The following is a 12,953-nucleotide window of genomic DNA, read 5'->3' on the forward strand; positions in this document are numbered from 1 at the left end:
AAGAAACACAAGGTCAAGGAGATCAACAATCCTTGTAGGATTAATGAGATCTGTACCAACTGAGGTTCGAGGTAGTTTGCTGTTTGACATAACATCTCCCCGGTGCCAAATTCCAACAAGTACCTTAGTTTGGCTGCCATTTTGGAGTTCACAAGTCACTTATTAGAGTAAGCTCACACCTCCAAAGGCCACTGTTCTTCCTCCCTCCCTCCACCCCTAGCAGTATTAGGCAAATTGAAAGACTACAATTGGTTTCTGTGAAGAGGGGGAGTGACAGGAAGTGATGTGGAAAAAGAAGCATAAAAGATCAGAATGGTTGAGGTATCATTCCTTTCCTGGCATTTGGAGTGAGTGGCTAAGATTCCTGCCTTGGCTTTGGAGGAGTCTGAATTGGTGGAACTCTGGCTGAAAATACCATTAGAACTCCTAGCTGAGGATTACTGGGAAATCCACATGGAGACAGGGACTTGGGGAGACTTCATCAAAGAAGGGCTGGTAGGCTTGTTAGGAATCTGTCTCTATCTACATTTTATAGTTTCACTCTTTCCACCTCTTTCTAAATTAAAGTTGCTAAAAGTCATTCTGACTTAAGTTATGATATTTTAAATTCGGCGACCACAATATTATTTTAGAACTCTCATAGTTAGTCATAAAAACCTCATTTTAAATCTTACAGGTGATTGCAGGTCAAGCCACACCACACCACCCAGAAAAATGGGTTCTCACCAATACTGATAGCCTTAGGGCAATATTTTGGCAAGGGAACAGCCAGACCTCTACTGGACAAGGATGCTTAAACTTATACTGAAAAATACAAAAGAATGAATGGGTTTGGGTAAAATGTCCTCTAAAAAAGAATGAACAAAACATCTAGATATTTTCTAAGACACTCCCCAGGACAGTGAGGGAAGTTAGAGTGGCAACATGGTAAGAGCAAAAAAATTGGCTATAAAGCAAGAATTTTTGGGTTCAAGTCTTGGGTCTGTCGCTTACTGTCTATGTGATTATGAACAAATCTATTTTCTTAATTTAAAAATAGAAAAAATAATTTTTCATTTTAAAATGTAATTGGAAAAAATAAAATATTACTTTAAAAAAGAATTAATTTTTCCACTCCCTACCCCTATCCTACAGGGAGGTTATAAGGAAAGGTTTGGTACACTTTATTGTATTAGAGGTAGATAGTCTTGTAAATCAAGGTCTAGACTTGGAGTCAAGAAGGGCCAAGTTCAAATCCTGCCTCTGACATTAGTTCCTAGGGAACTCAATTTCTCTCAGCCTCATAATCTTCATTTGTAAAATGAGGATAATAATAACACCTACCTTACTGGGTTATTATGAAGCTCAAATGAGATAACATATAAAATGCTTTATAAACTTTAAAGCTCATTATGTCCAGGCATACACATATATGTATACATATATACAGAGATATATTAGCTACTTATTATTATGTGAGTTGTTGTTATTATTAATATTAGCACCTTAAAATAGAAACCCTCCTTTCTTTTTTTATTAGTTCTTGCTTTCCTCTTGCCTCAATGGATCATTTCATCCCATATTTTCTTCTGCCCCCCTTTCCACCAGTCTTCCTCTTATGGCTCAGTACCTTGTTCACTGGGAATGTAGGTTTCATCATAGTCTTCCTCCAGTACCAGCTGGTCCCCTATGCGGATAGGTCGTCCCGCCATGTTTTATCTGGGTCCCCACACCTAGACCAAAAAGATACCCCACCCCCAGAGGAATAATCAGTGGCCAGGAAACAAGGGTCATAGGGGAAGGCAGGGGGGGAGGCTATTCATGCAGTACATAGGGAAAGTCAGGCAGCTCTCAATCCAGCTACTCTGCAAATTGGAGAACCTCAAGAAAGTAACTAAAAACTCAAATCCTAGGCTAGTGATGGTAAATCTATGGCACACATGCCAAAAAAAGGGCAGACAGAGCCCTCTCTGTGGGCATGCCTACCATTGCCCACTACAGTTCCTTACTAGAAAGCCAGAGGAACTCAGGGCAGAGCTGTTCCCCTCCTCCTCTCCATGCACCTGAGGACATTCCTCACTTCCCCCTGCCCCAATGCCCAGAAACCCAATGGGATCACTTCCTCCTTCCCCAGTCTAGGGTAAGGGGGAAGGCGGGGGGGGGGGGGGGGGGGGGGGGCGGAGTGCAAACTGAGGCATTCTGTCTGATGGGGGGAAGGCATGACACTCAATCTGGAATGTGAGATGGGGGCGGGGCCCAGCACTCCATCTCTAAAAGGTTCACCATCATTGTCCTATGCCCACCTAGGTACCAAACTCTCTTGAGGGATACTGATAGGCCTGAATTGCCTTTTATTTAAGAGGAAACTGGGTGACCAGTCAGTTAATAAGCATTTATTAAGTGTGCCGACTATGTGCCAGGCACTGTGCTAATTACTAGAGATACAAAAAAAAAGGCAAATGACAGTCCTGGCCCACAAGGAGCTCACAATCTAATGGGGGAGACAACAAGCAAACAAATATGTACAAAGAAGCTATATAAAATAAAATTAGAAAATAAAAAAGGAAAGCATTACATTTAAGAGGATTGGAGAAATGCTTTCAGTAGAAGATGGGATTTCAATTGGAACTTAAAGGAAACCAAGGAAGCCATGAGGCAGAGATTAAGAGGGAAAGCATTCCAGACATGGGGGACAGTCAGAGAAAATGCCCAGAACCAAGAGATGGAGTGTTTTGTTCATAGAACAGCCAGGAGGCCCAGGGTTACTGGACTGAACAGTAAATATTGGGAAGTGAGATTTAAAAAGACTGAAGAGATAGGAGGGGGCTAGGTTATGAAGGTTTTTGAATGCCAAATAGTCTTTTGTATTTGCTCCTGGAGGTTACAGGAAGCCAGTAGAGTTTACTGGGAGCAGAGCCCATGTTTAGAAAAATCACTTAAGTGGCCAAATGGAGAATGGATTGGAGTGGGGAGAGACTTGAAACAGGCAGGCCCACCAACAGACTATGGCAATAATCAAGGTGTACAGGGATGAGGGCCTGCACTAGAGTGGTGGCAGTGCCAGAAAAGAAGGAAGTATACACAAGAAATGTTGGAAAGGTAAAAGCAACAGGTCTTGACAACAGTTTGGATATATTAGGGGTGAAAGAGTATTGAGAGATAATGAAGAATTGAAGATGATTCCAGGATTGAGAGTATAAATGGCTGGTTGGATCAGCTCATTCATTTTCACAAAGCCTTTCAGAACAAATCTGCATACAAAAAAAAAAAAGGATATGGGAGCTTGGCCCTCATGAAGTCCTAAAACTCAAAAAAAAAAAATTCCCATCATCTCCTCATTAGTCACATGCAAATCCTCTTATATAATCCTGCACTTATTCATACATACTTATTCACATATATAGTACACAGACACCATTCATACATATATGCAGACTCAAATGTTCTGAGAGTGTGAGGCCTAGACCAGGAAAAGTCTCACTTGTCTCTTAGGAACCACAGGAAATTCATGCCTCTGTGCCTTATCCCAAGAGTCAACTGAAACAGCATAACTTCGAGACTGCAGCTATATGGATACTGATCTTTTTAGGGTGACAACCCATACCATGCTGGGGAAACCAGTAGGCCAGAAAGGACCAACACCTGTATCCAAATGCCAATGAATGGTCCAGGCAGCAAGATTTGGAGGGTTACCCTACAATCCCAGGGCTTGAACTCCTTCATCTTCCTCAGAAGTTATCAGGTGGCAAAATGGATAACAAAACAGAACTGCTTATTCCCAAGAGCAATAAATGGAAAGTTCTGTTTCCAAAGAAGCCAGAGTTAAAGGGTTATTCTCTCTATTACACAGTTGTCTAAACTGAGACAGGGATTTGTTCAGGAGAGGAAGGAAATGCATTTTGAAATCAGGTAACATGCCAATACAATGCTCAGGTCTCCATAACCAAAAAGCAAAATAAGGAAGCACCACGAATTATCCACAGGGATTGTGTATGCCTAGTTTCCCAAAACTCATCAGTGCTCCTATTTTCTGATGAGAACAATAAGACTTTTGTAGGATGGCCTTTGAGGTCACCTGAACATTTAGCACTTTTAACTGAGGATAGGAAAGAAATAAACAAGAAGAGCTAAAAAGGGAAGGTAGGAAAGAAGCAACAGTATCCAAGAACTCTGTGTTCATGAGAATTTTCTTATACTAGTTAGTATAAGAAAATCATCAATCTGTCCCCATCCTACTTCCTCTGCAGAAGGCAAAAGGGGGAGAGGACATTACAAAAATAAGAACTGTGATCATCTCTTATCTTTACCTGCTCTTTAAACTTAAGATCTAGTTATATTCAACTTATTGAAAAAATCAGATGAAACCTAATTAATTAAAATCCCTGGATATTCAAAAAAACTTTAACAAATAACTTCTACTTTCTTCAGAAGCAAATCCTTTGCCAGAACCATTGTCAAAGAGTAGCACAAATGGATTCATTTTCCTCTTTCCCTCCTTGTCTTACCAAACCTTCAGGAAATGGTATAATAAAAATCCCAAAGTAGGATGAATGAGAAACAACAGGTCCTGGAAATTAACTCCAAAATCAAGAGTAGTTTTTAGTTAGGGATACAAGTAAAAAAAGAATCAGATTACCAAGTGTTTGTTCATCCTAACGGCTTCAACCAGTTACTCAGGAGCAAACCCCAAGGCCAAGCAAAGAAGTGGTGACTCCAACATAGAATCCCATTCAAAAATTAGCACTCCATCAAGCTTCCCTAATTAAAAACTCTGTTCCTAAGCGAAAGAAGCAGAACCAGGAGAACATTATACCCAGGAACTGATACATTATAGCACAATCAAATGTAACAGACTTCTTTACTAGCAGCAAATGCAACAACCCAGGACAATCCAGAGGAATTTATGAGAAAGAACACTATCCACATCCAGAGAAAGAACTGTGGGAGCAGAAACACAGAGGAAAAATATATGATCAATCACGGGGTTTGATTGGGATCTGATTAGGGTTTTGATGTTAAAAGATCACTCTACTGCAAATATGAATAAAATGGAAATAGGTTTTGAATAATAATACATGTAAAACCCAGTGGAATTGCTTGTCAGCTCCCAGAGGGGAGAGGGAGGAGGGGAAGGAAAGAACATGAATTATGTAACCATGGGAAAGTATTCTAAATTAATCATATTTAGAACTGGAAGGGACTTCATAAGCTCTCTAATCCAATACACAATTTATAGATCAGTCAGGTAAAGCCCAGAGATGTCCATGGTCACGGAGATAGTATCAGAGGCCAGAACTGAATCCAGGGCCTCACTCCAGAGCCAGTGTTCAGTTTCCTGACACTGCACCACCAATTACTCTCTCAATAAAGTGATCCCATCTATAGTAGCCCTGAGAAGTGGACATCTAACCCAGTCTTGAATTCTTCCAACATTGGTATGCTCACTACTTAACTAGGCAATCCATCCTATTGTTGGGCTACTATCACTTTTTTTTTTTAACATTATTTTATTTGGTCATTTCCAAACATTATTCATTGGAGACAAAGATCATTTTCTTTTCCTCCCCCCCCTCCCCCAAACCTCTCCCTTAGCTGACGCATGATTCCACTGGGTATCACATGTGTTCTTGATTCAAACCCATTTCCATGTTGTTGGTATTTGCATTAGTGTTCATTTAGAGTCTCTCCTCAGTCATGTCCCCTCAACCCCTGTAGTCAAGCAGTTGCTTTTCCTCGGTGTTTCTACTCCCACAGTTTGTCCTCTGCTTGTGGATAGTGTTTTTTCTCCTAGATCCCTGCAGATTGTTCAGGGACATTACATTGACAGCTATTTTTTCACTTTTAAGAAGTTCTTGAGTTCTTGAAATAAGCCAATATCTGTCTCCCCATATAAAATCCCCTCACTGATCCTAGCTTCACCCTCTAGAGCAACACAATAAAAATGCCATTTTAGTCTGTCAATAAATATTTTTTAAGTGGCTATTATGTACCAGATATTGACAAAGTGCTAGGGATAAAAATACAAATAAAAACAAAGAGAGTCCTTGCCCTCAAGAAGCTTACAATCTAATGAGGGAAGACAAAACACAATTTCTTTTCCTCCACAAACAATCCTTCCACTATTTTTTTTAAACTCTTACCTTCCGTCTTGGAATATTGATTCCAAGGCAGAAGAGTGGTAAGAGCTAGGCAATGGGGGTTAAGTGACTTGCCCAGGGTCACACAGCTGGGAAGTGTCTGAAGCCAGATTTCAACCTAGGACCTAATTCTTCTACTTGAAGATAGCTATCCTAAATCTTCTCTTTTTACCACTAAAGAGCTCCAAATAATTGGATTTCCAAACTGTTCTTTTTATGTCCTGATTTTCATAACCCACCCCTGGATTCACTGCTGATCTCAACAAATTCTGTCCACATATCTAATGAGGTTTGTATGACTGCACACCAACATCACAGGCCCAATGGAACACACAACTAGGAATGTTTACGCAACAATCCACCCCAAACACTGTTCAGGTGCCTCAGCCTTTTCTTGGCCACACTTCCATAGAATAAGAAAACAGAAATGCTAACTCCCTGCACATTTATACAGTCCTCTCCACAAACAGACCTATCTGTCCAACTACATGGAAAACCTTGCACACTGACCCTACTGCAAAGACACACCAGCCCCACCACACAGACCTTCCCTTGCACGCTCACCCTCCCTCAGGCAGGCACACCTATCCAAACATACATATGACTTACACACTTACACACAGACACACCTGCCCAACTTCAATGAACACTCCCCCTTGCACTGTGGCACTTAAAAATGCAGACATAGCTTCCCCACCACACAGAAAGACCTCCTTTGCACATTTAACCTTCATGCAGATACACATGCCCGCATAAACTGATGACCTCCCTTTTGCACACTTACAAGCACACTTACAAACACCCTTGCCCAACTACGCCGAACATTCTCCCTGGTACATACACTTCCCCTTGAATATGCATACATCAAATTCCTTTCCCTTGCACACTCGACTTCACACACGCAGGCACACCGGCCCACATACAATAACGATCTCCTTTCCAGCACACTCGCCCTCAGGCACACACAGACCCCTTTTCCTTGCACACTAACTCTCGCAGGGCCGTGCTCCCGCGCTCTCCCGCTCGCACGCGCACAACCGGCTCCCAGGCACACATATTCTTATAAACTCAATATCCTCCCCTCCTAAGGCCACTAAACCTCACCCCCGAAAACGTCCTCACCTGGCCCTGAGCGTTCCCCCCACCCCCGGAGGCTCCGGCCTCCGGCCTCCGGTTCCGCGCAGCTTCCCCTGCACCACCCCGGCTCCCCGCTTCCAGGGACGCCGGGGTGTTGCCCTGCAGCGGCCAACAACTACTTCCGGGATGGGGATGAGCCTAGCAACGGAAAATCCCGCCTTCAGCCCCAGCCTATAGGTCGACTGAAGCATCCGGTGGCGTTGGATTGGCTAAAAGTCCTATCAGTTATGTGTGGACCCTGTGCGTCGCCCGTTGCATGACGGAAATTGTAGTTCAGGGTAATAGATGGGCGTTAGTTCGGAGTTCACCGGGAAAAGTCTGAGCTGTGGGAACATCAACCCGGGATGGAGAGAGACAATTTACTGTATTCCTAGTATCCATTAATTAATAAGTAGCTTGATTAACTAATTACTGTCTTTAGATGGATACATCTCTAAGAGTCATAAAACTTTTACTATTCACGGGATGATGGTATTGAGAGCAGGGAGTTTATCGTCCAACTCCCACATTTTACAAATGAGGAAATTAAGATTAAGCAGGTCTGCAGTCAACAAATATTTATTAAGCTCCTGCTGCTGGAAACAAAAATTTGAGACAGAGAGAAGTCTAGTTCTCATGGAACTTATAGCCTAGGAGAAGAATAAAGCATGAATACAGATAAATATAATGGACTCTGTATTTAACTAGGTATATATTATTAGGAAGTAATTTATAAGAAAAAGAAAACTACTTGTACAAAGATATCATAGCAGTGCTCCTTATAAACACAGAACCTCTCTCACTTCTGCCTCCTTCCTATTATCACTTAGAGTTTTTAAAATATTCAAATTCACATTATCATTTTTAGAAAGGGTCAATTGATTCTACTCACTATCCTTATGACATTGAAGGCTAAAACATCTTCCTGGCCACCATTTTCACTGTATATATTGTCGTCTTCTATTAGTCTGTAAGCTCCTTGAGGGGAGATGCTACCTTGCTTACCCTTACCTTTGTAAATCTCAGTGTTTTTCAGATATGTAGGACTCTTCATGACCACATTCAGAATTTTCTTGGCAAAGATACTGGAGTGTTTTGCTATTTCCTTCTCCAGCTTATTTGAAAGATGAGGAAACTGAGGCAAATAGGGTTAAGTGACTTGCCCAGGGTCACACAGCTAGTACCTGAGGCCAAATTTGAACTAAGGAAAATGAGTCTTCCTCACTACAGGTCTGGCATTCTATCTACTATGCCACCTAATTGCTCTATTGCAAACACTTTATATATATATATATATATATATATATATATATTCATTTTGTATAATAATAAAAATTGGAAAAATAATATAAAAGTTAAATCATTATCAAGTATTACTTGTGGTTCTTGTGAGACCTGTGGTTCTTATGAGGCCCTGGATAGTTTTGAAAAAAGACACTATCTTGACCTCATTCTTGTCTTGTTAGTGGTGCCCTCCAGGCCCTTCCTCACCTTCAGCAATAGATCTGAGAAATGCCCTTTAGCAAGTTACTATGTGGTTCACTTGATTTCCCCATTTCCCCAATTCATTCTGAGTGTGAAATAATGGTCCCTTAGCTTACTCCTAATTTTCTTTATCAGCCACATAGACTTTCTAGTTTTTCCTCATTACACATGATACAACAATAAAAATCTTTTTTTAAATCAAGAGTTCTTTTTTAAAATAAAGTACTTCCTTAAATACAATGCCAATTATTTGACATCGACAGTTATTCCCTCTAAATATTGAGTATCAAGAGAGACTGGATGTAACAATGATTCTATGGCTCTATTTTGTCACTTTCTTCCCCTAAGGAAAATACACATTGTCTCTTCTGGAATCTCTTTGGTCCATGGCTACCTTGCCAGAGAAGGATAGGCAGGGAACTTTCTTCTTATTTTGTAGATGGAAAAATTGATAAGATCAAAAGTTAAGGAGCCTGGATCAGACAACAAAAACATCAATAGTAGAAATGGAAAGAATATCCAGGTCTGTCTCTTCTCTCACCAAGTTTGTGTCAGTCAGTCCATTTGGTCAAAAAACATTGATTAAGCACCTACCACGTGTACTAAATACAATCTCTGCTCTCAAGGAACTCACCATCTAATAGAGGAGAGAATATGCAAAAAAAAAAGTATATAAACAAGCTATATACAATATAAATTGAAGAAAATCAACAGAGGGAAGACACTAGCAATAATGGGCAGAAAGATAGACTAAATAAATTTGGGAGCACTTAGCCAATTTCACAGAATCTCAGAATTTAAAAGCCCTTAGAGTACATCTAGTCTAACCCATACCTGAAAGGAAAGCCTTCTGCAACATGTCCAAAAAGTGGTCATTTCTGCTTGAAGAACCCAAGTGGTTACTTACTAACTCTTGTAGAAGTCTGTTTTACTTTTGAAAAGGAAACTTCTTCATTATATAGAACCAAAATCTGCCTCTCCTCAGTTTCTACCCATTGCTCCTAGTAACAAGAAGTCTAATCAGTGTTCTGTATGACAGTCCTATGGATCATTGAAGGTAGTAATTCATACCCTAAATCTTTTCCCAGTTAAAAATATCCAGTTCCTTCCACCAATCCTCCTAAGGCATAACTCCTGGTTACAGAATCAGGGAGTTTTAGAGTTGAAAGGAATCATCTAGTCCAATTCACACCTCAAAAGAGAATCTCCCCCAAAAGGAAGAACAATAATGAATGATGATCAACTGTGAATGACTTAACTACTATCAACAAACAAGGATCCAGGAAAACTCTAAGAAACTCATGACAAAAAAAGGATATCTGCAAGAACAGATAGATGAAATACGAATGCAAATTGAAAATACTTCCTCTGAAGAATTCCATGTGAACTGGAACAACCTCCAGGAATTGATGCAGAGTGAAAGGAACAGAACCAGGAGAACACTGTGCACAGAGACTGATACACTGTGGCACAAGCAAATGTAATGGACTTCTCTACTAGCAGCAATGCAATGATCCTGGACAATTCAGAGGGACTTAGGAGAAAGATCCACATCCAGAGAAAGATTTGTAGGAGTAGAAATGCAGAAGAAAAACATATGATCGATCACATGGTTCAATGGGGATATGATTGGGAATGCTGACTTTAAATGATCATTCTATTGCAAATAGTAATAATATGGAAATAGGTTTTGAACAATGACATGTAAAACCTAGTGGAATTGCTTGTTGGCTCTGCAAGTGGGGAGGAAGGAGGGGAGGGAAAGACCATTAATATTATAACCATTTTAAAATATCCTAAATTAATTAATTAAAACTAATAATAAAATACTTCCTCCAAGAATTTTTCTCTAGTGTAAACAATATGTCTTGTTCTACAACACAAGGAACATGGAAATATGTATTATATGGAAATATATGTACAACCTATATCATATTACCTGCCTTCTTAGGGAGGGAAGAGAGATGGGGGGGGGGGAGAGACAACATGGATTGCAAAATATCAGAAAATGAATAGTAAGAGATTGTATCCCCATGTAATCTGGAAAAAAATAAAATTTATAAACATTTTAAAAAGTGAATCCCCAAAATATCTGAAGTAGTCATCTAGATCCCACCTGAAGATCCCTAGCCAACAAATCAGGAAGCTGTAGTAAGCCTCTCCTAATCTGCCAGGCACTGCTAAATGGTGGGGGTACAAAGAAAGGTCAAAGACAGTCTCTGCTGTTGAGGAGCTCACAATCCAAGGGAGGAGACAATATGAAAATGACTTTTTATAAGCAAGATATATTGGAAATCATTTACAGATTGAAAGCACTGGCATAAAGGGGGACGGGGGAAGGTGAATAATTACATCTAAAATAGCCCATTACATTTCTTATAGCTCTAATTTTTAGGAAATTTTTCCTGACATCAAACTTACATTTGTTCCTGGTTCTGTCCCTTGGGGCCAAACAGAACAATTCTGATCCCTCTTCCTTGGCCTGTGAAATACTCAGAGACAATTGCCATGGCTCCTCATCCCCATGGAAACAGAGTAGTAACTCAGAATTTATCTATACCTAGATTTATCTATATCTTAGAAAACTACCTGAAAAAAGGGGGTGCAGTTAGGTGGTCCAGTACATAAAGAGTCAGTACTTGAAACTTGAATTCAAATCTGGCCTTAGAAACTTCCTAGCTGCGTGACCTTAGGCACGTTACTGGGGCAGAAGGTAAAAGCAAAAGAAGAAAAGAAGAAGAAAGGAAAGGAGAGGAGAGGAGAGGAGGGAAAAGATGAAATATTGAAAGATTAAATGATTTGTTCATGATCACACAACTAGTATGTACTATGGACAGGATATGAGCTGAGATATTCCTATCTCCACAGCCCACCAATCCACTCTACCATGCTGCTTCTCAGAGGTACCTTCAAATGTCCATATTGATGCTATTATTGCTATTACTGCTATGATTACTCATAGGTCCTCACTTATCCCTTTTAACCATTTTTGAGCCCTTTTTTCTAATTCAAAGATTATTTTTAATGGTGGGGAAAACAGAAGGAAAATAAAAACATATATCCCATTTGTAACTTCAATCTATTGGCACAGTGATTTCATTCCTCCTTTGATCTTCCTCTTGCTTCCTACAAAACTTTTAAAAGTCTTTGTCCATTTTTTAAAAACCGATTTACCTTCTGCCTTAGAATCAAACCTAAGTATCAGTTTCAAGGCAGAAAAGTGATAAGGACTTAGGCAAGGGGGGTTAATGACTTGCCCAGGGTCACACAGCTAGGAAGCATCTGAGCCTGATTGTAGCCCAGGTCTCCCCATCTTCCCTGGACCCCGGGCCTGGACCTCCTCTAGCCACTGAGCCACTGAGCCACTGAGCTGCCCTGCCATTTTTCTTTCAGTAGCCTCAACTTACAGTGAGCTTTAGTTTTCCTGACACTATTTTTATAAGACTCCAACCACACCCTTTCATTCATCTGTCATGTGACCTTAGTCTGAGCTGGTGGTCTCATTCCCTGGACATCCATATCAGTCTCTCCAGTCAGCTCCCCTACCTTCTCTTCTGATTTAGATAACACATCAAATAGCTGTTTGTTTTTCTTTATAGCTTCAGAATTTCATTATTAAAAACTTCCAGCCTCTCCTGGTTTGATTTCTCCTGTAGAAATATAGGCTTGGAAACCGACTTGTCCCTCCTCTGAAGTCTCTGAGACCCACTCTCCCGAAATCTAGAACGAGACCAGACAGCGCCTGGCTTCCCCCACCCTCCACCCCCCTACCATTAACTCAAGGATGGAACCAAGTGGTTACTTTCCACCGAAGTTTTGGTCATCTGATTTAGCAGCCACTACTCAGTGGATAAGTGGACGGATGGGGAATTCTCCCTGGAGCCAGGAAGACTTCAGATCAAGTTGTACTTCTGGCCCATACCGATTGTGTGACTGAGCAGATCTCTTTAACTTCGCTGCTCTTGCTGGTCTCTAAGAACTAAAACTGCAGAAAAGGTGCTAACCTTCACTGGTTAAACTGCTGATCAACAAAATCACAGGAACTCTCACTATTCCTAACTTCCATCTTGCAGTGGAAAAAATGTTGGATTTGATGTAAAAAAAAATTAGGTTCAGAGCTTATCTCTACCACCCTTTGATTTTAAGCAAATTTACTTTTTTTTTTTAATAGCCCTTACCTTCTGTCTTAGAATCAATAAGGTATTGGTTCCAAGGCAGGAGAACAGTAAGAGCTTG

The 12,953-nt window shown here is 40.5% G+C and overlaps 1 protein-coding gene across 17 annotated transcripts in view; it reads right to left on the bottom strand.

The window, feature by feature from the left end:
• CEP164 (centrosomal protein 164) overlaps positions 1 to 7,389 on the bottom strand; it is a 97,510-nt gene extending 90,121 nt beyond the window's left edge. For 10 of the 17 annotated variants that reach the window (XM_016433830.2, XM_056794330.1, XM_056794331.1 and 7 more), the window contains exons 1-2: positions 7,239 to 7,389; positions 1,610 to 1,712 (exon numbers count right to left, since the gene is read on the bottom strand). In XM_016433830.2, the coding sequence (XP_016289316.1) occupies positions 1,610 to 1,691 (82 nt within the window). In that variant the 5' untranslated portion in view covers positions 1,692 to 1,712; positions 7,239 to 7,389. Of the gene's footprint in view, positions 1 to 1,609; positions 1,713 to 7,238 lie in introns of those variants that run through there. The other 7 variants (XM_056794336.1, XM_056794335.1, XM_056794334.1 and 4 more) reach the window with 4 other exon arrangements.
• Positions 7,390 to 12,953: the final 5,564 nt, after the last annotated feature.

This window comes from Monodelphis domestica, chromosome 4 (assembly GCF_027887165.1).
Source record: "Monodelphis domestica isolate mMonDom1 chromosome 4, mMonDom1.pri, whole genome shotgun sequence".
NCBI lineage: Eukaryota > Metazoa > Chordata > Mammalia > Didelphimorphia > Didelphidae > Monodelphis > Monodelphis domestica.